The sequence below is a fragment of the Tympanuchus pallidicinctus genome, unplaced genomic scaffold (genome assembly GCF_026119805.1).
Source record: "Tympanuchus pallidicinctus isolate F22 unplaced genomic scaffold, pur_lepc_1.0 scaffold6, whole genome shotgun sequence".
NCBI classification, from domain to species: Eukaryota; Metazoa; Chordata; class Aves; order Galliformes; family Phasianidae; genus Tympanuchus; species Tympanuchus pallidicinctus.
In genome coordinates this window covers 14,323,830-14,345,713 of record NW_026294780.1, presented here as the reverse complement: position 1 = coordinate 14,345,713, position 21,884 = coordinate 14,323,830, and the positions used below count along the sequence as shown (strand labels likewise).

General features: G+C 43.8%; 2 protein-coding genes across 6 annotated transcripts in view; one reads left to right on the top strand and one right to left on the bottom strand.

Annotated features, from left to right (window-relative positions):
- The window catches only part of ADPRHL1 (ADP-ribosylhydrolase like 1), a 400,125-nt gene that overhangs the window by 52,800 nt on the left and 325,441 nt on the right, over positions 1–21,884 (bottom strand). The gene's annotated exons all lie outside the window — the stretch shown is intronic.
- Positions 4,596–21,884, top strand: part of MCF2L (MCF.2 cell line derived transforming sequence like) — a 147,447-nt gene continuing 130,158 nt past the window's right edge. For all 5 annotated transcript variants that reach the window (XM_052705836.1, XM_052705833.1, XM_052705832.1 and 2 more), the window contains exons 1-2: positions 4,596–4,696; positions 12,881–13,079. In XM_052705836.1, the coding sequence (XP_052561796.1) occupies positions 12,902–13,079 (178 nt within the window). In that variant the 5' untranslated portion in view covers positions 4,596–4,696; positions 12,881–12,901. The remainder of the gene's footprint in view (positions 4,697–12,880; positions 13,080–21,884) is intronic.

Below are 21,884 nucleotides of genomic sequence, written 5' to 3'. Positions count from 1 at the left end.
AACCAGCAGTATGCATGACTTAGAAATCCCTTCTTTCCACACTGCAGCCCAAAGCACACCATGTTCTTAGTCCCAGGAACTTTTCCACTCCTCTCCGTCCCTTATAAGCAGGAATTTACTGGGAGCTGAGTATGAACAACTCTGGCACCACGAAGTGGTGGATGCCCCATTCCTGGGGAGATTCAAGGTGAGGCTGGATGGGACACTGAGCACCCTGATGGAGCTGTAGGTTTCTCTGTTCATTGCAGGACCAGATGGCCTTTAAGGCTCCCTTCTAACTCAAATTGATTCCATGAACTCAACATCAAATCTGATCCAGGAAGACAAGTGTGAGATTCAGGTTCAGACAAAGCTGTGTCTACCATGCAAGTGTCTGAGCTCCCACCAGAGCCAGCAGAAGATTCCCCATTGAATGGCACACTAACAACAGAGTACCTACAACTTAACCTATTGTTAATCAGTCAAGACATTCATCCCAAGCCCTTTAGTAATTATTTTATTTGTTAGACATTTAAAATGTTTTTACTTTTCAAATATAAGTAACAGTACTGAATGTAAGCACAGTGAACTCCATTAACAATTTCGGTTATTTCTTAAACGCTTGGAAAGCCAGGAAAAATATTAACTAAGAGAAAAAACATACAGCAAAAGAGGTTTCATATCCACGTCCAAGCAAAAAAGAGACAAAATATTCTCAGTGTTTTCTGTCACTCTGGCAGCATAGAAATAGAAGCATGCAAAGTTCAAGCAGGGTAGGACTGGGGACTTCTGCACTAGCCAGCAGTAGGATGGCCTTGCAGCCCCATCCTCCCACATGACTTTTGTTGTTTGTGGTCATGTCCCCAATATGCTGATTAGGACTAATCTTATTTAGCTGGCATTGTTTGTACACTGCATGAAGCTTTACAGGACCTAAGCACATTTAGAGCGCCAGCCCAACAATCTCCTCGCTTCCCTTCGGATGTACTCAGCTCACAGGTTACAGACAGACCTCCCAGCACTTAAAATGGAAGAGGAACAGGTAACGAGGCCTGGCCTGACTCTCATAACCCTGAAAGGAAGGAAGAGAGGAAAGGAAAGGCAATCTTGCTCCATGTGTCACAGATACTTTGCACCAAAAGTTGGAAGATTCTGATTCCGTGCCAGCTACAGAGGAAAACAACAGGACAGATTTTCCATGGCCACTTCCAGTGTGAACTTGCTTGCAATCTCAAATATTTGCTAAACCAAGGTTCAGGGAGATGCTTGCCCTGTAGATTCCACCATATCCATAGGGAATCATTTCCCACTGTGGGATCGTGGAGCTTGCAGAAAGCACCATCTGCCTCTGCCAGGCTGCTCCTGCAAGCTCTGCAGTGCTGGGTGGCTATTGCGAACATCAGTCCCGCGTCACTGCCTGCTGCTGAGCGTCCCAGCGTTGGTTTGGTTACAGTGAGAAAGCAGCACGCCTTCTGCTTTTCAGAAAAGTGAGGAGCTTTTAAGCTGCACTGTTAGAGCAATGGAAATGAAGTCTTCCTCCACATAAGCTATGGAGTCCCATGCTCCTGTTGCTAGAGATTTCCTAAGACTTCCCAAGAGGTAGGTCCAACAGAAGGATTTTCCTTTCTTAGCTGATTCCCTGAGACAGTTTTCTTCCTGCTTTGTTCATTCTCCCAGCACCTCACAATTGCTCTGTGACTAGCTGAGGGAGCTAAATGGGAGAAAACATCCAACAAGTGCCTTTGTCTCCAGAAGCCCACACGTCCTAACACAGGTCATGACAGTTCTTAAGCTTACTGTGCACCTAACTGTGCTGGAAGGTCCACATACTCTGGCAGCAAGCTTAATGCTGAGACCTAAAAATAGCATTCTGAGTAAGAGTTCGCTGCACTACGTCCCTCAGCTTCCATTCAATGTCGTGGGAGCTGAGCGTGACCAAAGCACTCCCTGATCTTAATGTGGAACAGAGGACAGAAGCAGGAGGATTACGCAAAGCTACGTGGTTTGGGATCAGCTGTTCCTTCAGCCCTCCATACCTTATCTGCCACCTCCTCCACCTGTGACACCCACACATCTGCAGGGCTCAGCAGCAGGGCAGGCTGATGCATTGGCGAGCTGAGAGCCTCCATATCCAGCACAGCACAAAGCTGGAGCCCAGAAAATCTGGGTAAGGACTTGGACGAGGGTTTCAGTTCTGTTCCAGGGCTAGGTAAAATCTTTCCCATTTTACCAAGTGGTTTTTAAAGCCCCAGCATGTGCACTGCTTTTTGATCAAAATGAGCTCAGGAAGGGAATCAACAAGCAGTTGGTGAGCACATTTCTTTTTCCTCGTAGCCAATTAGCTTTTGTCCTAGTCGGTGCGCATGTTGAGTGCCTTGTCCATTTGATTCCTCCACAAACCAGGTCCTTTGGACGCAGTCCCATTTGTTACAGTGGTAGTGCTGGGTCTCATTAGGAGCTGGCGGGCACCAGAGCATTGCAGTGATACCAAAAGATCCCCCAGCCACAGCACGCCAAGCCTTCAGCTGTGCCCTTTTGATGGAATGGAACATGCCACAGACTGAACATACTGAAGGCTGTTCTAAGTCATTCAGCTGAAATTTTCAGCCGTAAAATACACCTGCAACCAAGAGTCTATCATTCATGGAGAAAAAGCTGTTATTTTTAGTGAGTTCGTAAGATTTGTGTTGAGGTAAATATTTCGTACCAGAGGAGGAGGAATTTCCAGAGATACTTTAAGCCACCAGCACGATTGTGTGGAGTCCCCTGAGCTTATGAGTCATGTTTGCTAACGTTTGCAGTGTAACAAGAAGACGGGCGAGTTTTCTGGGAACATGTTTTCCTCACATCTTGCACAAACATGGGATTCTTTAAAGTCTGCTCTACGTCTTTTCCTACTGTAACCTCACCTCAGTGATGCTAGCCACTCACAAATCAGTTAGCCCAGTGCTTCATCATGCAATCTGAAATGAGAATTAGAGATATTGAGACATGCCTTTCTATCAATTAAAATGATTCTGCATCACTCACTAAGTACTGCCTTAGTTACAAGGAAGAGAATCATCATCAGTCTGTTTGAGCCTCCAATGCCTTGCTGGGTTTGTCCACTCTTCGTCTGCACAATAGCACATCCAGCACCAATGGCATTCGTTAGGTCCTTTGGGGCTGTTTCATCCCAGCTTTTCTCTGAGCTGAAAGCTTTAGAAAAATCAGCGCCTCACTCCCTGTGCTGACTTACAGCACTTTCATGCTGGCAGGGTGTGAAGCACAGCGTTTGTGTATTTGAAGAAGGTGCTCAGTTTTTGCCTAAACTGTAAGACTGTTATTTCACAGCCTTCAGAATCCCAAACCACTCCTATTTAGGATGGATATCTTAACCTCAGTCCAACCCTGTTCTGCTCTCAGCTGCTGCAATGTGAAAGTACACATTTGCTCCAGTGGCTTAGTTACTTTATTTATTAATTTCTTCAGACCTCCTAAATGTCATCTGTTCCTGACATTTGTTTGAAACTTAGCTGCTTCCCTGCTGAAATCCACCCCAGCCTATCTGCACAGCCAGAACAAAAAAGTATTTTCCATAGAATATAGCATCCTTCTCCAAAGTCAGTACTACACCAATTAGTATATTTTATGTAATGCAGAACAAGCAACGTTTGAAAAGAAACAAAACAGAATCACAGAATCACAGAATTGTAGGGGTTGGAAGGGACCTCCAGAGATCATTGAGTCCAACCCCCCTGCCAAAGCAGGTTCCCTACACCAGGTCGCACAGGGAGGCATCCAGGCAGGTCTCCCATAAATTCTCACACTCCTTCCCAACACAGCTGTGTCTTCTTTCCATAGAACCGTTAAGGTTGGAAAATACCTCTGAGCACACCTACTCCGACCAGCTCCTACTCTGAACACCTACTCCAACCAGCAGCCCATTCCTCCATGCCCACTGCCGACATCCCTCAGTGCCACATCCACATGGTTCTGCAACACCAACAGGGTCAGTGACTCCATCCCGTCCCCGGGCAGCCTGGGCCCAGCGCTTCACCACGATTTCAGAGGAGAAATGCACTGTTATGTGGGAGCAGAGGCTGACCCCCACCTCACCTTCAGGCTGTTACAGAGAGCAATAAGGCCACCCCCACGTCTCCTCCAGACTGAACAATCCCAGCTCCCTCAGCCGCTCCTCATAAGACTTGTGCTCCACACCCCTCACCAGTTTCGTTGCCCTTCTCTGGACACGCTCCAGGGCCTTGATGTCCTTCTTTGTAAGTGAGGGGCCCAAAACTGAACGCAATACTCGAGGTGCGGCCTCACCAGAGCTGAGTGCGGAGACGCAGGCGCCACTATCGCTACTGTAAGCCCACAAGCTCCAGGTCCCCGCAGTACTTTTCCTTCCGGAAGTTTTTACCACTCAGGGACATCTGAGTAAGAAAGCAAACAAACCCCCATCGTATATTTATTGCGGGAAAGCCAATTCTCTTCCAGCTGTTCAATTGTTCGACGGAGAAGACCCAAACACAGCGCTACAGGTGCCCGGCGCGAACAAAGAGCCGCACGCGGGCAGCGGGGCGCTGACAAAATGCCGCCGCCCCCCGCCCACATCCACCTCACTGCGGGCGGGGCCCCGCGGCGCCTCCCCGCGCGTTGCCGGCCCCGAGGGGAGGCGCTGCCCCAGTCGGGCTGCGGAGCGGTGGCGGCCACCTGGTCCCGGGCAGGGCGCGAGGTGAGTGCCGCCGGGCAGCGCCTCCATCTTGCCGGGGGCGGGGGTGGGCCGGGGCGGGGCTGCGGGACCTTAGGGCCGGGGTTACTCGGCTGCGGGCTGCCGTTCCTTTCTCTTGTTCCCCTCTCGGTGTCGGTGGTCGCGGGTTCGGACGGTGGGGAGCGGAACAAAGGCGAGCCCGGCGACCTGCCTAAAAGCGAGCGAGCGAACAAAAAGATGCAGGGACGCTGCGGGCTGGCATCCCTTCTCTCCGGGGCGGACGGTTGGTGCTGTCCCACCCGCAGTCCGCGCTGCCCGTCGGTTCCCCGAGCGGGGCTTCTGCTGGCGGTCGGGTTCGGCGTCCCGCAACGGGAGACAAAGCGCTCCGCTGCTGCGGAGGCGGTGTGAAGGCGCGGCCGGTACCCGCGGCGGCTGAGCCCAGCGCTGGACGCGGGATGCTGCTACCGCCGCGCCGCTTGGGCTTGCGGTTGGCTGGAGCTGGGCTATCGAAATAAATGAGGCAGCCGTGTTGGCTGCAGACTTATTGGTTGTTTTGCTGTTTGTTTTTTTTCTTTCTTTCTTTTTTTTTTCTTTCCTCGCTTCTGTGTCTTTTTGTATCTCCAAAAGGAAGGAAGCTCAAGGGTTTGCCATCCGAAAGCCAAAAAGACTTCAAGGTGTTTTTGGCTGAAAACGTGGAAAAATAACGTGAAACTCTTATCTCGACATGCTTGCCAACAGGCTTGCACTGGCAAACCTGTTTTGTTTCAGAAGCGATTTGGTGATTTCAGAGAGACAGAGGGGGTCTGAGTGAGGGCTCAGGGAGTGAATGAAAAGCCACCAAATGCCCAGGGCCGGGCAGCTGCCATGCAGCCCCTTCTCTGTCTTCAGCTCCTCGGTGTGGGCATCTGGGCAGCAGCCACACCACTTTTCTCTTTTTTTTTTTTTTTTTTTTCTTCTGTTGAACTTTGAAATCCATGCATTTGGGGTGATTTCCAGCAGTTACAGGTTCCACTGATTCAGGACTGGACTATACAAAAGTAGTTATAGAAGTCACAAGGAAAAGCACTGCTGTGTGTGTGTTTATGTCAAAGCTGGCACAGCTGCCCATGTAAGCTGTGGTGCCCCATCCCTGGAGGTGCTCAATGCCGGGTTAGATGGGGTTGCATGGGCAGCCCGAGCTGTTGGTGGGGCAGCCCTTCCCATGGAAGGGGTTGGATCTAAGTGATGTTTGAAATCCCTGCTAACCCAATCCGTTCTATCATTCTCTACCATTTGAGTCAGTCAGGAAGGTGAGCAGCTGCATGCACTGCCGAGGCTTTGCAGGAGGTTTCAAACAGCCCCCATTTTAATCACCGCATGACATGCGCTTGCTGACTAAGTCAAGTGCTCCTTTGAAGAAGGAAGTTATTATCAATTGCCATTTCTAACAAAGTTACTCTGCAGGGTAAATCTATACGAACTTCGTTAGGAAGTATTCAGCATGGTTGCTTAACGTTAATTAAATTTAATCCCACATTGACCAGAAGGAAGCTCGCTGCCCCTTTCCTGAAGGGTCTCCTTTGTCTTGTTGTGCAAACTGTGCAGGCGTGGGATGGTGGCAGCACTCTGCATCCCTGCGGGCAGGCAGCAGGGAAGGCTTCTCGTTCTCAGCAGACCTCAGCCGTCCTGCTTTCCTGGCTGTGTTATGGCAAAAGAATGAATGCTGTAGCTATGAGTCTTGAGCGTTTTTTTTTTATGGGTTATTTCAAAATGTTTTTGACCTCTGACAGACCCACTTTGGGCAGGAGGAAGAAGAGAAGGGACTCGATGCAGTAGATATTCTGTGAGCCCTTTGAAAACGGACACCCTTTGTATGTTTGTCAGCAGGTCTGTGGGGCGAGATGACCGAGGCCGTCCCTAGAGCCCATGCCCTGTGAGCACAGGCATGCTATAATGGGAGAGAAGGCTGCTGCTGTGCGGTCACTGAGCTGTCTTTCCCAGGGGCTTCATCTAGACAGAGGTCTCTAGCATTCCAAATGCTGATATTCCAGTGCTGGTTTCCATAATAAATGAAAAATAAACTGAACATGCCATGTATCTCCTGACCTTCAGAAAGTAGCATCTATTTTGTTTGTTTCAACAGAGTTAGCTGGTAGCTACAGTTTGCTTGCGTGGCTGTGAGCACCTCTGAATTAAACACCTGTCTGCATAGAGTGGCTTCATGCTGATGACAGCATCTTATTTGTGGCTTTGCACATGGAGGGGTATTGTGTTGGTGAGCTGGGAGCTCAGGTGTATCAGGAGGGCAGCTTGAATAAGGGGAGGTTTGTCAGAGTTTAAAGTACGGGGTCAAGCACCCTGCCATCTCACTCTCCGCAAAATGCTGTGTAGCGCTGTCAGCTTCTATTGTATTCCAGGCTTATTTTAAAAATGAAACAGGGCCTGTCATTCTCTGAGGCTTTGAGGAAAAATCTCCGAAATATGATCCAAGTGGAACCAGATATGGACTATGAGCAGTTCTAAAGAGATGTCAGCTGCTCTCTGTTCTGTTGCCTTGAGGTGTCAAAACCAAAGGACGCAGCATTCAGGCTGGTGCGATTATCTGATTCCTAATGGGCGGAATGAAAAATGAGTGGGAATGGGAACTTTGCAGCGTGGGGGCAGTGTGAGGGGGCAGGAGGAGAAGAAATGTAGGTACCTAATTCGGAAAGCTCAGTTTCCAGGGACGTAGGTGGTTTGGTGGGAGTCTTGAAGTCTAAGGAAAATATGGTTTTGCTAATAGTGATCTCTAGGCAACTAGAACTCTATAATATGATGCCTTTCTCATGTTAACGTTCTCCAAAAGTAGCAACAGTTTGTCATCCACCATTAGACATGAGGTTTGTACAAAACAAATCCACTACTGTATTAAACTTGAGGCCCTTAGTTTTCTTCTTTTCTCTGATCAGAAGTGGAAGTGCCTCCTGTGGCTGGTCCAGACTAGTGAAGGACTTGAGATGTAGCTCACGGTAGGATGCTTGCAGATGGTGGGCAAAGAGAAGGAGGATGTTCCAACGTCTGTCCATACTTTGTTTTGTACCTTCAAGGAGCTCTTCCCATGCCCTCACACTCTGCTCTGAGGGTCTGGGGCCAGATTGGTGGTGACTTCTGGAGCCTGTAGTTCAAGAAAGGGAGGCAGAATCTGACTCTTTGCTTGTTGTTACTCTTGCACGTACTTGCAGATTGCTGTAGGGAAGGTTGCTTAAGTCTCAGGAGGACTCAAGTATGCTATGTGGTATTTTTTTTCTTTTCTTTCTCTTAGATGTCTTATATGCAATGCACAGTTCTGAGTTGACTAGCAAGAGATAACATTTTCTTGTACAGCTGCCCCAGAAGGAGGCAGGAAGACAGCTGAGGGAATTGCAGTTAAATATGTGAGTGTTCCTCAAAAGAGTAATTTCTGTCTGTAAGATGAAAAATTGAACAAATAAGAAAGCATTTCTATTATTAAACCCATTTGATTTTCTTTTGAAGAGGCCTCAGTTTAGCCCTCGCTAAGCAGTCTTGCAGTTTGTTAGAAATTAGCATTTCCTACAGAAGTCCGCTGATGATTTCTGATGCTTTATGGAAGACTTTTAAATAAAAAATGAGAACATTTGTCTTGAAGGACCACTTAGTACTCAAGTTAAATGTTGATCAGAGCAAAGCTCCAGATGAGGAAAAAATGTAATCTTTACATTGATTTCGTTTTTGATACGTGTGAGGGTATTCTGCGTGCCCTAGAGATAGAGATGAGCACATCTGGGGTTTCATGCTATTGCCTTATTCTTCTCTGAGCAGAACGTGAAAGGACTGAGAAATGGTAAGAGTAGAAATACAGTATCTCCATGGGCAGAACTTGAGTAGTTAAATAGGCGTTAATAACATCCAAAACCTCTTCGTTGCTTTTATTATGTGATCTATTCTTTGTGGCACACCACTGAGTGTGGGTAATGTGGGCAAATCTGAGTTTAGATGATGAAGACCCATTTTTGTATACAAATGCCCAATGCTCTGAGTTGGAAGGGCCTTGGGAGATGCACATCTGTTTTCTTCCAGTGAATTTTGAAGGGTCACAGAATCACAGGGGTTGGAAAGGACCCTTGGAGATCATTTAGTCCAACCCTCAACTGGGTTCTTAGACATCCCTGTTTGATGTCTGAATTTATTGGGAGGCATCTAAGCTATCATCTGTGCGTACCCCGTGTGTTCAGCAGTTTTCCCATGCATTGTGCAATGAAAAGAACAACAAGCCAGTCCTGCAAAGCACAGAAACAGTAGAGAATGCTGCAGCCCAGATTCATTTACTAAAAATAACATTCTCATCTGAACATTACTGTACGGGTTTAAGTACCATTCCATGTGTTTAAATCCATTCTGAAAGAAAGAAGTCTTGAGTAGAACTATCTGGACTTTGGGGTCCTGTTCAGCCCAGTTTTCCTGCAGAAACCTACTGAGCATACTGATGAACTCTCCTGGTCCATCAGATGACTTTGCTGCCTCAGCCAATATGACTGTACAGGGTTGTGGTTGCAGAATACGAAGACAAGTCTGTGGGACAGCTGGATGCCCTAAGTCTGGTCTATTTTTGAAGGTAATTATTAACTGCTCCCTTTGCAATGTTGGTCTTGAGTTAAAGTGCGATTTTGGTTGGAAAACAAATCAGTTACGTGTGTGAGTGTAGAGCAATTGAAGTACAAAGACTCCTGCTTTCAAAAAACTGTTGCTGTTTTATGAATTTAATAGGCAATGATTGAGGAAAGCCTTTACCCCTTAAGAAATAGTGCAGAATGCTCCCTAGCATTATTTATTAGTATTATTAATTAGTGGCTGTGCACAGATCTTGCCAGCCAGGGCACTGCTCACAGGGGCTGAGTGCAAGAACAGAGCGTAAGGAACAGGCTCTACCAGCACTCCCAGGTGTGGTGAGTGAAGACCAGGTCCACGGTGAGGAGCATAAAAATCCAGAGCTGGGTCTGAAAGCAGGGCTTCAGCACAGATCTGAGGTCTGCCTTGGGGTCAGGGCTGGAGAGAGCCACTCCTAGGTCGTAATCATTAGAATCATCAGAATTATAGAACACCCAGAGTTGGAAGCGACCCAAGAGGATCATAAAGTCCAATTCCTGGCTTCACACAAGACCACCCAAAAGTCAGACCAGATGCGTGAGAGTGCTGTCCAGATTCTTGGACTCCAGCAGCTTGGGGATGTGACCACTGCCATGGTGAGTCCATTCCATGTCCACTGCCCTGTGGTGATGAAGCTTTTCCTGATATCCAGCCTGAGGCGTAAACTCAGCCCTGGGCTGAACATAAATGCAGGAAGTGGTCTGGGTTGATACAGGGCCAGGGCAGCCTGGCAGTGCCTTCAGGCTCTGACAAATAGATCTAGATTCTGCCTGTGCTTTTCCTTAGATCTTTAACCAATTCTGGTACCTGCAGTCTGAATTAAGGAAACAGAAAGTATTGGTTTTAGCATGCAAAACTGACATTTGGTAGCAGGTATCAAATTCCTTTTGTTTTTTTTCCTTGTTACATCAGTTTGGTTGCAGGCATTAGTTTATCTTCAGACATTTTGAAATAATGAAAACTTGTGTCTGTACAATCGTGTCCTCTCAGATCACTGCAGTGCATCTGTCAAGGAAGCTGTGACTGCTTGGAACGTTTTGTGTTTGCTTTTAAGACAAAAGATGAGGTTTAATTGTTTGCTTCCCCCTTCTTAGGTGTTTTCCAACTTCTAGGCAGTCTTGCTCAGGTCAATCTTATGGGTGTCCCTGTGAGCCACCTCTCTTCACAAATAGTATGAAGAATGGATGTAGCAATTATATCTTAGCCCTCTCCTCTATTTCCCAGGGTTTTTTTTCTCTGGGGTCCCTGAGCTGTTGGCTCAAAAAGTAAGTTCACATTACTGCTCTTAAAATCAAAATAAAGAAAAGGAGTGGGTCAGGAAACTTAATTAAAGTAGAATTAAGGTCAGAAATGTGTGTCTCTAGCTGCGTGTTTGGATATAATTATTTCTGGTGATCTTTAGGAGTTTTCATTCCTTAAGGAAAGGCAATAAATTAAAATTTTATTCTGAGAGTAATTTGCTGATTACTGAGGCGTAGATCCAGCTGCATTTCAGTTTAACCTTTCATAAGAGCTGGGGAAAAATCCTCTGCAACTTTCTGGGATTTTTGCTTCTTCAGAGCAGATTCCCCATTCCCTGCCCCAATTTTGGGAGGCAAGGAAAGGAGAAATTCGGGACCAGAAACTTTAAACTTTTCTAAGGGACTTTAAGGAGGAAAAAAAATCTATTTGTTTAACGTCTCAAAGGTGATCGAAAGAAATGCCACGCAACTAAAAAATCTGTTGAAGTGCTGTGAAGTGTTTCTTTCATTCAAACAGCAGTGCTGCTCCGTTAAGCTGTGTGCACACGTGTTGCCCAGTTGCACGCAGCACATCAAACACTCGCAGAGGTAGATGCAGCTTAAAAGTAAATACAGTTACTTATAAGCAGCGTGTGTGCGAATGCAGCTGTACTGAAGGCAAACAGGTTTCTGCTACCTGTTTGGCAGCGGGGATGTGTGTGCTGGGCATGGGAGGCTGGGCAGCTGCAGAATAACTGGAGCCCGTTGCTTGCAGCTGCATTTTCAGACCACTGGCAAATGTGGCAAAGCCTCAGAAGTCTGGAAACAGGAAAAGGGAAAATTGTAGGAACTGTACCACTGGCCTAAAATAAAGTGGAATTGCTGTCTTTAAGCCGGTGAGAAGATTCACCTTGCTGTGATATTTCAAGCACAGTGTTTCAACAGGAAATCCTCTGTTCTGTTGAAGAACTGAAATAAGAGACAGAGATGCTGAATGCTCCTGACCTGATTCCTGGGGGACCTGCTGCTAAATAACATGGGATTGACTTTTTCTTGTTTGTTTTTAAGCTGATAACTCTTTTACATCAAGTTATTTTTTTAATGGAATTTACTTTCTTCAGCTCTCTGAAGCTGTCACCTTTAAACGTAATGTAGGATTTACTGGAGCATCCAGCAATGCAGCTACACTGGAAGCACTGGGTTTTAGAACAAATGGACATCATCCAGTGCTTCCTTATCCAGATAGCATTACATTTACCTAGAGAAATGTATGTGTCCCCCCTCTTCAGCTTGGCATTTCTAGATATGGCCAGAAAAATGTGTTGGCCTCGGTGCTTTGGGCATCTTTGGTTCCCCAGTGTGTCCTCTGGGGAAGAGGACAGACAGCCTGGGGGGCTGAGGTGTGGTTTCCCAAAGGAAGTGCTCTCTGCAGAGTTCCCAAGTACAGTTTAGCAACTGTAAACATTTGGGAAGTTCATACAGTGAATGTCGAATTATCTGTAATTTCAGGAAGAGATGGTTTTTGTTAATGTAAAAGAGAAAGAATGTGGTAGCTCTCTGACATTTGTATATGTAAATGTAGCAACCTGCAGGTGTTAAAAGCTCATGTTTGCTCCCTTCCCCCTAATCGCAAGTAGGGCAGAGAATGAGCTCTGGCTAGAGGGGGGCTAAGGGTGCTCCTGTGCCCCTGCTTCTGCTCAGGAAGGGCAGCTCAAGGGCCCCTGGCACCAGGTCAAAGCCAAACCTGACTGGTCTGCATTACCAGTTCCCCCTGCCACTCTCCCATCATCAAGGTTTCCTTCAGTTTGTGTGCTTATTAAAGCTTCTCACAGCAAGTTCAGCTTCCCATAGTGCAGGAAGCATTCTGTCATGTTTTAATCCTTGCGTTAGTTTGCTTTTTGCCAGCACGCACTCTGGGGTGCTCTTTCACCTGCTTCAATTGGCTTTCCAAATATTGACTCAGCCTTCTGAAAATATGGAGAGACATTGCTAATTTTTGCTTTCATACAATTGATACTAAGACTGCATGAAATAAGGGTCTTTGTGCATGTGAGTGGCTCGCTGACTTACAATATAACCATTCTAACAAGCTACAGGGGACTCTTGAGGTTAGTATTTTGGATACTCTTCCATGGATGGCTTCTATGAATTGAGTAAGATGCCATAGGTGACTATTATAAACTGCATATAAGTTTTCTTCAGATGAAGCCAAAGGTATCAGTAATCTGTGTAACTGTCAGTCTTGACATTACTTGAGGGTTTTCTTTTCAGAAATTATGTTTTTTGTGTTGTGTTTTTGGTTTTTAGGCATGTTTGTGTGGGACATCTGGCAGCAAATGATTTTCTGTTTGTTTTTGATTTACAGAAATCAACGCAGAGCATTTTCATGTCTGACTATTGGTACTGGAGGCTGGTCCCATGCAAAGAAACCAGTAGCTGTAACTGTTTTGCAACGGCCAATCAGTCTAATGAGGAGAAAGAAGAAGACACGAACCACGAGGTTGTGGTGTCAGACATCATGCAGCTTGTGCGAGACAAGCAGGAGGTGCCGGAAAGCACAGCAGGTGAGAAAAACGTGGTGTGTTTTGGAAATGGTCCCACTGGCTGCCAGGCTGTATGTACTAAGGGAAGGAGTGATGGCTTTGGGAATTCTAGCACTGGTTGTGTCTCATCACGAGCAGTGAGTATAGGGAAGGGAACCCAAATCAAGCAGTTGCCAAGTATTGGCTTGGGGAAGGGTGGTGTCACAACAAAAACAAATGTCTAGGAGCAGTCAGCAAGGAGTGAAGGCTTTTACTCTAGGGTATTGATGCTTGCCATAAGAAATTAAAATAATTGCATAAATTAATTGATTAGCAAAAAATAGTCATCCCCGAGGAACCTGACCTACCTTCCTACTGTTTTAAAATCATGCTCTAGATAAACTGCTCAGAGAAGCAAGAACAAAATAACTCTGCACTTCATCATGCTTTTGTTGCCGTGGTCCATAAGCAGGAGAAAAATGTAGTGAATGCTGGTATGCAGTGACAGGGATGAAAAACTCATTTTTCCTTTGCCATATGATTTTACATTTACTCACATAGGAAATTGTTACAGGCTTTTGCCTTGATACTGATGGAGATGGACTACAGCGCTATAATGTGATAAACTTTTCTAATGGATAGTGAGTGGTCTTTATTAATACATATTCCTCTGGTTTTATTAAGTTATATATGTAAGCCTTCTAGGTCACTGCAAGATATCTGCAGGTATTCAGACCTGCAAACCTCTTTAGCTAGAAATATAGTCCAAAATCAGAAAGGTGAAGTCAACTCAAATGCAGTTTTGCCGTTAATATACAATTACAGGGCAGGCTATGACTCCTTTGCAGTAACAGCAAAGAAAAAAAAAGTGGTTCTTTTAGCCTGAATACTGGTGCAACTACAGAAGAAAAAGTTCTTCTTGTTCTGCTGTAGCTTAGCAGGAAGCAGTTACTAGAGTATTTGTTTTATTCATGTAGTAGTGAGGTCTCAGCCATGGTATACTTCTTTTGAGAGCAACAAAGAAAAATGTAAACAAAAAAACCCAAAACACTCCAAACTCTCAGAAATTCCAGGCCTGGTCAGAAGTTGACAAAATGGAACTTCTGTGGAAATCATGAGTATATCTGGGTTACAACATGCTCTCTGTTTTTGGCTTCTGTAAGCCAATGTGAGAGCCTCTCCTGCAGCCTGATAACACTGTTAGTATGGAAAGGATCTTGCAGCTCTTCTAAGTTAAACAATATGCTGCCATTGCTGAAGTTTTAGTGTTTTTGTTCCCTCCCCAGGAATTCATCTGTTATGCTATTGATGCTGTATTAATAGCAGTATTTTTACTGCAGTGTTTTCCTAGAAGTTATAATTAAGAGCAGGTCTTCCTTGTGTCTGTGAATTTACACATTTTTGCTTGAGAACATTTTGCATCTTGGAAGACTTAAGAGCTTAGCTTGAGAACTCTAGATGAGGAAACGTGCAAAACGCAGCTTCAAGCAGAGCATAACCAAGATGGAAGCAGGACAATGTCCAACTGAGCTGTGTTGCTTTCTTTCAATCCATGTGGTATAATAAATACATTTTTCCCACTCTTCAGAAGAGATTGGAAAACATGGAGCATGGAGAAAGGGCGGAGATGTGAAAGGCAGTCATGAGTCTTTAAAAAACAATAAATAAGGATAATCCAGCACATCTACCATTTCTCAATGCCTGTTATGCTGTTCTGTATGGTCAGGATGGAACTTCAGGAGCATTCTGCTTGGAGGCCTGTTTACATAACATTTTTTACTGGGGCCTTTCTGCTCTGATGACAGCCTCCTTGAAACGATTGTAAGCCTTTTTGTTTCCTTGTTCATTTGTTCGGTTTAGATCTGTTTGTAGTAAGACACGTTCTTCTTCTTTTAACCACCTGCTAAGCCAGTAGGAAAGCGGAGCAAATCTTTGAGACTTCATGGTGTAAAAATTTGCTAGTGTAACATCTTAAGAACCTTCATTGCTGTTGCTGTAACACGTAGCAACAAGGGTGCTACAGTCAAAACTTTATTATGGTGTAAGGATCATCATGACTGCCTAGGCTTTGAGAAATTCCAGGACATAGGTGACTGCTGATTGCAAAGCTTTATGTCTCTTCAGTCCAGACTTACCTGGGAAGACATAATAAGGTGAAAGTATTTATTTTTTTTTTTAAACATTCTAAATTATAATGGGTGCCTTTTCACCATTTTACAGAATTATGAGGATTTTTATGTAAGAAATCAAATGGCAGCTGAGTGAATGTGATGTGCCAATTCTAACAATTGTAAACGTGCTGTAAAGCAAATCATCAGCTGCTGTATTCGCAGGCGCTTGAAACGCTCATGTTACATTTACTTGCTCTTGGAAATAAATGAATTTGGTGTTATCTCAAAATCATAAATTGCATTGTTTAGCGTGTATAAGCACTGCAATGGTCCTTCTAAATTCCTTCTATTCCTCAATGCCTACAAATTCATACTTAAAAAAAAATCTAAACTAAAACATAAGAGATTTAAAATGGCATCTTAGAAGCCTCATCTATTGGCATTTAAGAGGGACAAGATTAAACCAGCGTGGTTTTGGGGAGAAGTCCTCCATTTATGCAATATATTTGGAAAGTTCCTTGATTCATGGAGTTGTTTATATTCTCCAAGACTCTGTCATACTCAATATCTCATTGGAATTTTATTTTCATTGTCAAGGTTGTGTGTGTTACGATATACCACAAATCACTACTTAATGGAAAGCTTTTTCAAAGGATTACATATAAGCTGGGTTAATACAGGTGGCTGGTATATGTAGATAATGAGGCTATAAATACCAAGCCAAATATTGTTACTGAGGTTGTTTGCATAATTAAAAAAAAAAAAAACACACAAAAAACAACAACAACAAAAAAGTCAAATGAAGAAGAAAATGTGTGGGGCAGTCAGGAACTTCTGTGTTGGACTTCCATATGCAGCTGCAGAAAGATTGGTGTTTTTTCTTTTCCTTGAGTGACAACATTGTGTTGTAATCTGATTAACATGGGGACGTCTTCTGTGGAATAAAGATGGCATTACAGGCATCTGGAGCTGTCCATGCAGATACTAAATAGCCCACGACCTTTCTTGCCTTTAAAAATAACCAGTGGGGAGTCCCTAAGCTGTAATACACAAGCCACTTAGTGATGCGTGGCACAGAGCTAAGAACTACTGCTGTCACTGTTGGTATCTGCCATAATGCTGAAGGAGGGAGCCTGGGAGCTTGGAGTTTCTTTTTTTCCTTTCTGAACATAGCACTGGGTTTGCCATAACTGTTGGCTGATAAAGCATTCTGTTCTGCTCTTTGTTTTTCTGTCTGCTTGGTGGCAGTGTGTTGTCAATAAAGGTCTGGCTGGATCTTACCATGGGAGTTTTATATCTACCCTGAGCTGCCTGTTTGGCACTAGAAGTTTGATATGAAGTGCATAGCCAAATAAGATGTAGCATGTGTTATGTGTACACAGTTAATATTTTTCTGTTTTCAAGGATATTTGCTTACAGCTGGACTCATTTTTATAAGCAAATCTCTTGACAGATCTGTTCCTTTATTGGCCATGCTATGGCTGCTATCAGTCTCAGCACATGCATATGAGCAAATGTTTGTTTATTAGCTGGAAGTCCTGTTTTCAACTAAAACTGAACTTGTATTGAAGGCATTTGGCGAATTCACAGGAATTAAACTCCTCAAAATGAGACAGTTTGTTGCAATTAACTTAAACATGTTTTAACAACGTAGAAAGGAGAACGTTATCATGGTACACTTCATCTGTATTGTGTTGCTGATTTAAGTAATAGAGTGTGGAAATCCCAGCTTGGTTAGAATCAGTAAGAATCTTGTCAGGATTTTCATCTAAGTCTTAAGCTGTGCAGGTGAGCCAGCCTCTTATATATAGAACATCTTACTCTAATTCCTTACTTCTTGGGAATAATAGCAAATATGGAATATATTAAAATAAATCCCTGTTCAGTTAGTGGCATTCAGTTTAATAAGTTAGGGCAGAAAAGCTCTATTAGTGTAAAAAAGACACTGCCAGATGGAAAATGAGCCAAAGAGAAGTATTTCAGTATGTCAGCAATCGCATTCACAATGTGTATGCGTACGTGTGCGTATCTATGTATGTAATTCAGTACCACACGTGATGAATTTTCATAGATTATCTAGGTTGGAAAAGACTTTCAAGATCATTGAGTCCAACCATCAACCTGACCTACTGTGTCTTACTGCTTAACCGTGTCCTTTAGTGCCACATCTGTGCATATCCTAAATACCTCCAGCTCCAGGGGTGGGGACTAACCACCACCTGTCTTACTTTATCGAATCAGATACTCGTCATTTTGTGATCACCGTGCCCAAGGTGGCCTCAAACCATCATGGAATATCCTGAATTGGAAGCAACCCACACGGATCATCTAGTTCAACTCCTGGCTCCACATAGAATCACCCAATATTCAAACCTTATGTCTCACGCACCTTGCCCTGCAGACCCTTCATCTTTGCAGCCCTCCTCTTGATGGTTTTATGTTCTTATGTTGTAGTGCCTGAACCTGTGCTCAGTGCTGGAGGTGAGGCTGCTCCAATGCAGAGCAGAGCAGGACAATAGCTCTTGTCACCTGGCTGGCAGTGTTGGGCCTGGTGCCCATCCCAGGGCATGGTGACAGACATTAGTGCCTGACCACTGCATCAGTCACAAGCATTTCCCTATTTGCAAGTAGCACATCTAGTAGGCCACCTTCCCTTGTTGGCTCAATCACACCAATATCAAAAAGTAATGCTCCACCTGTGCTAGAAATCTCCCAAACTATGTCTAAGTTGATGTGTTCTCGAGTAGTGGCATTTTAATATTGTGAACTATGAAATTATTTTCTATCAATATTAAACTAGTGAAAACAAATACATTTTTCTTGGGTTTCTACACTTTAGTGTTACTATAGCTATATATGCCTTTTTGTTTGAAATATACTTGGCACGTATGGTCATTTTATTTAGAGATACAGCAGCCATTTTTCATTTATTATGGAAATTAATTGCATTTGCAATGCCTCTGAATGTAATGAAATGTTTCTTTTGATTTACATCATGCTACAGTTTTCAGGTATTCTCCGTGTGGGAAGAAGTATTAGATGCCTGCTGAAACAGAAGTAGGAAAGCTTTGTCAATTCTGTTTAGACCCTGACTTAAGCACCTTTGTGCTTTTGGTACCTCATGTGGCTCAAAGAAATAGGAAAAGTGCCTAAGCAGAAGCATAATTGAAATTCAGCAGATGTTATGTGTCTAACCTGTTTAGGCATTCTGTAAATCCCATTTTGCTGCAGCTGTAGACAGTGGATATCTTTGTAAAGCTGCTTGATTATAAGACAAACAAGAAAAAAAAATGAATTCTATCATAGAAACTGGCTTATTCTTCTGAAAGGGTAATGCATGACCTGAGACACGTCTTAGAGATGTGACTCCTATGTTTTGAGGGGCAGTCACATGGTGGATTTGGAGTTCTTCCTGTGCTTTCATAACAGCAGGCAGTGTGCTGGGTTTGGCATGTGGAGTTGTGGATGTAAACACTAGGTCTTGCATGGGTGCAGTAGAAGCCATCCGGGCTACAAGTTTCATATGCTGTTTTAATGTCTCTCAGCACCACCTGTAAATGTTTACGGAAGAAGTGATGAGTTAAATTGATCAGCTGGCTTCCAGCTGGGCCATTTGTCATGGAAATAAATTGCTTTGCCTCTGTTCTAGCAACATGCTGACAAGGTTTGGGGTTCAGTTGTTGCCTCTGGCTCCAAGGAATTACTCAAGGCTGCCTGATGTAAATAATTAAATGCATACACAGATTTGCTGGATTTAAATCAGTGCACACTCTCCTGGTGTTTGAAAAGTCAAACCAGCTCTACAAGGGAGAGGGGTTTGATAATAGAAATATTGGAAAATGATGAGATTAAACCATATAAGCTTTTTTTCAAGTACATTTTTGCATTTTGCTCTGGCTACTACAAGTGTTTACATACAAAAAGTAACATATGTACAAACCTTCCTACTGTTGAAAATATACAGATGTTACAGAGCTCTGTTTTACATTATTCCCTGGCACCAATTGCAGAGTAGAGTTAAGCTATAATTGGTTAAATGACCAGCTGTCAAAGGAAAACCTTTCCTCTAGCTAAAGATACGGTGCTTGTCTTAATTGCTAGAGGCTAAGAAGAATTTATTTAATTTGGACATGCAATTTCAGTTACTCAGTGAGCAGCTTTATTGTTTTTTACCTTAGCTTATCAGATCTGTTTCAGCTTATTTGTTGATCATTAGGTTCATTAGAAAAACTGTGACTTTTAAAAATTATTTTTGGCACGTAATTGAAGTCTTATAATATCATCTAAAATAAGTTTAATTTATTTTCCACCAGTCGCAAAGCATCTTTTTGCATGGAGAGATGAAAATGGAATTGGTATCACACCTGGAGTTGGCTTATTTAAACCCGCTGCTTATCAGCTTGGTGTGGCCTCTTTTGCAGGAGCTGATTTGGGAAAATGTATTTTTGCTAATTACTGTGTAGCCCTGTTGTGTGTTCCACCAAAGTATCACCTTGGGGCAGAACAGCTACAATGAAAACGATGAATGGATTCCGTTTCCTTATGGAAAACAGCAGCAGAAAATAAGCTGGGATTAACTGCTGCCAAGGAGACCAGTCTAAAAGGTGAAGCTTCCAGAGAAACCACATCAGTATCATTTCTGCTGAGGTTTCTGGGACGTTGAGGTGCTTGAAAAGCTAGGCAGCCTTACCAGCAGCTGCAATATCCAGTAAGGTGTGTGGGTGCATGCATGAGGTTGTGTATGTGCAGAGAGGCTACTGGGGACCTTCATAGTGATGCGAGGGGTTACAAAAAAAATCCAATTGGACCATGGTTAGTGGGTTTAGAAACAGAATCTACTCTCTTAATGTGGCCTGAAAATGTCTCCCTCTAACGCTGTGTGCACTGAGGAGAGTTGGCTGGTTTGGGGTGTTTTTTGTTGTTGTTGTTTTTTTCCCAAGAGAAGTTTCTTTATCCACAGGAATTGGAACCAGAGGAGTGGGGAAAAATTTCTGCAGAAATGCCCCATTACACATGTTGAAGAAGTCATTTTTCTTTAATTTTTTTTCCCTCCCTATATTTACTTGTTTTGAGGAACACCTCTTGTTTTAGAATATGTGTTTCATCTTAATGTTTTTCATAGAAGTTTGCTGTTCCATTGGCCTAATTCCAGCTCCAAACAGCAGTATGGTATAATGTATGGAGCACTTCATTTCACAGAATTTGGCTGTGCCTGCCCTTTCCACTGCTATGAAATATATTTTCATAAGAAGGCTATAAGTGGGATTCTAGTATGATAATGTGTGTGCAACCAGTCCTGGGCTCCGAGTGAGCAAGTTATTCTCCTGTTTTTTTACAACCTGGCTCCAGCAGGGAGCTTTTGTTTGCTGTACTTCAGAAGAGGATGCTGCTCAGCGGAGTGCAGGAAAGAGCAGTACCAGCACTCACAGAACACTGATGGTACTCAGGCGCTCAAGTTCAAGGAGATGATCCCTAGTCTCTCAATAATTCCTGTGGCATTCTTTCTAGTGAAGGCTGAGCTACCTCAGGTTGACATCTTTGAGTTTTCCCAGAGCTGCTGCCCTCTTGAGAAGGTTGGTGTGAGCTGTGCTTTTGAGCCTCTTGGGCTGCTACAGATGCCTGGTGTGCACCTCAGTGAGCGTCTCAAGAGGCGGGATTTGCTCACTAGATCAGAGTGGGCAACAGGAAAGTAAGACCTACAGATTCATGGAACGTGCCAAGTTGGAAGGGACCCATGGGAATCACTGAGTCCAACTGCTGGCTCCACACAGGCAAACCCAGAGTTCAAACCCTATGTCTGTGAACACTGTCCAAACACTCCACGAATTTCAGCTGGCTTGGTGCTGTGACCAGTGCCCTCAATAGGAGTATGGATTGTTTTTTCTTCTGCAAGGCCTCAAATCTTCTTATGCTCCTGTTAGGAAGTTTAGACATTGCCATTACAGTTCTGCCATTACAGAAGGCCAGTGCTGGGCATCATAAGGCCAAAATCTTTGGGGATCTTTGTCCTTAGCTTTTAAAGGTTCATGGGTGGTCATGATGTTTTCAAGAACTTTGGTTCAGTCTGAGGGCTGATCTGGCAAGATTTTAGTTATTCCTGTTTGTTTTCTTTCTCTCTTTCTCTCTTTCTCTCTTTCTCTCTTTCTCTCTTTCTCTCTTTCTCTCTTTCTCTCTTTCTCTCTTTCTCTCTTTCTCTCTTTCTCTCTTTCTCTCTTTCTCTCTTTCTCTCTTTCTCTCTTTCTCTCTTTCTCTCTTTCTCTCTTTCTCTCTTTCTCTCTTTCTCTCTTTCTCTCTTTCTCTCTTTCTCTCTTTCTCTCTTTCTCTCTTTCTCTCTTTCTCTCTTTCTCTCTTTCTTTTTTAAATTGTTTTTTAAAGGAAAATTGTTTAATGAATAGGAAAAACAGATTTAAAGAGCGAAAAAGGGGTATAATAAACTCCTTTGCTGCATGAACTTGAAGGTTGTTTGCATACTTCTGCTGGCAAAATTCCCATCAATGGTTCTGTTAGCACAGCATATCTAATATCCCTCAAAGATGTAGTAAAAATATCTGGTCTCCAGATGGCAATGGTAAGTCACTGCTATTTTTATCCATCTTTTTATTGGGTTTGTTTTCTCGTTGGAGAGGTAATTACAGACAAAATTCATCTGTGAATCTTCAGATTTTTTCAGCTCAGGTTATGCAAAAGTATGTAAAAGTAATTAAAGATTGGCAATGTAAGTATTTTCTACTTCTGA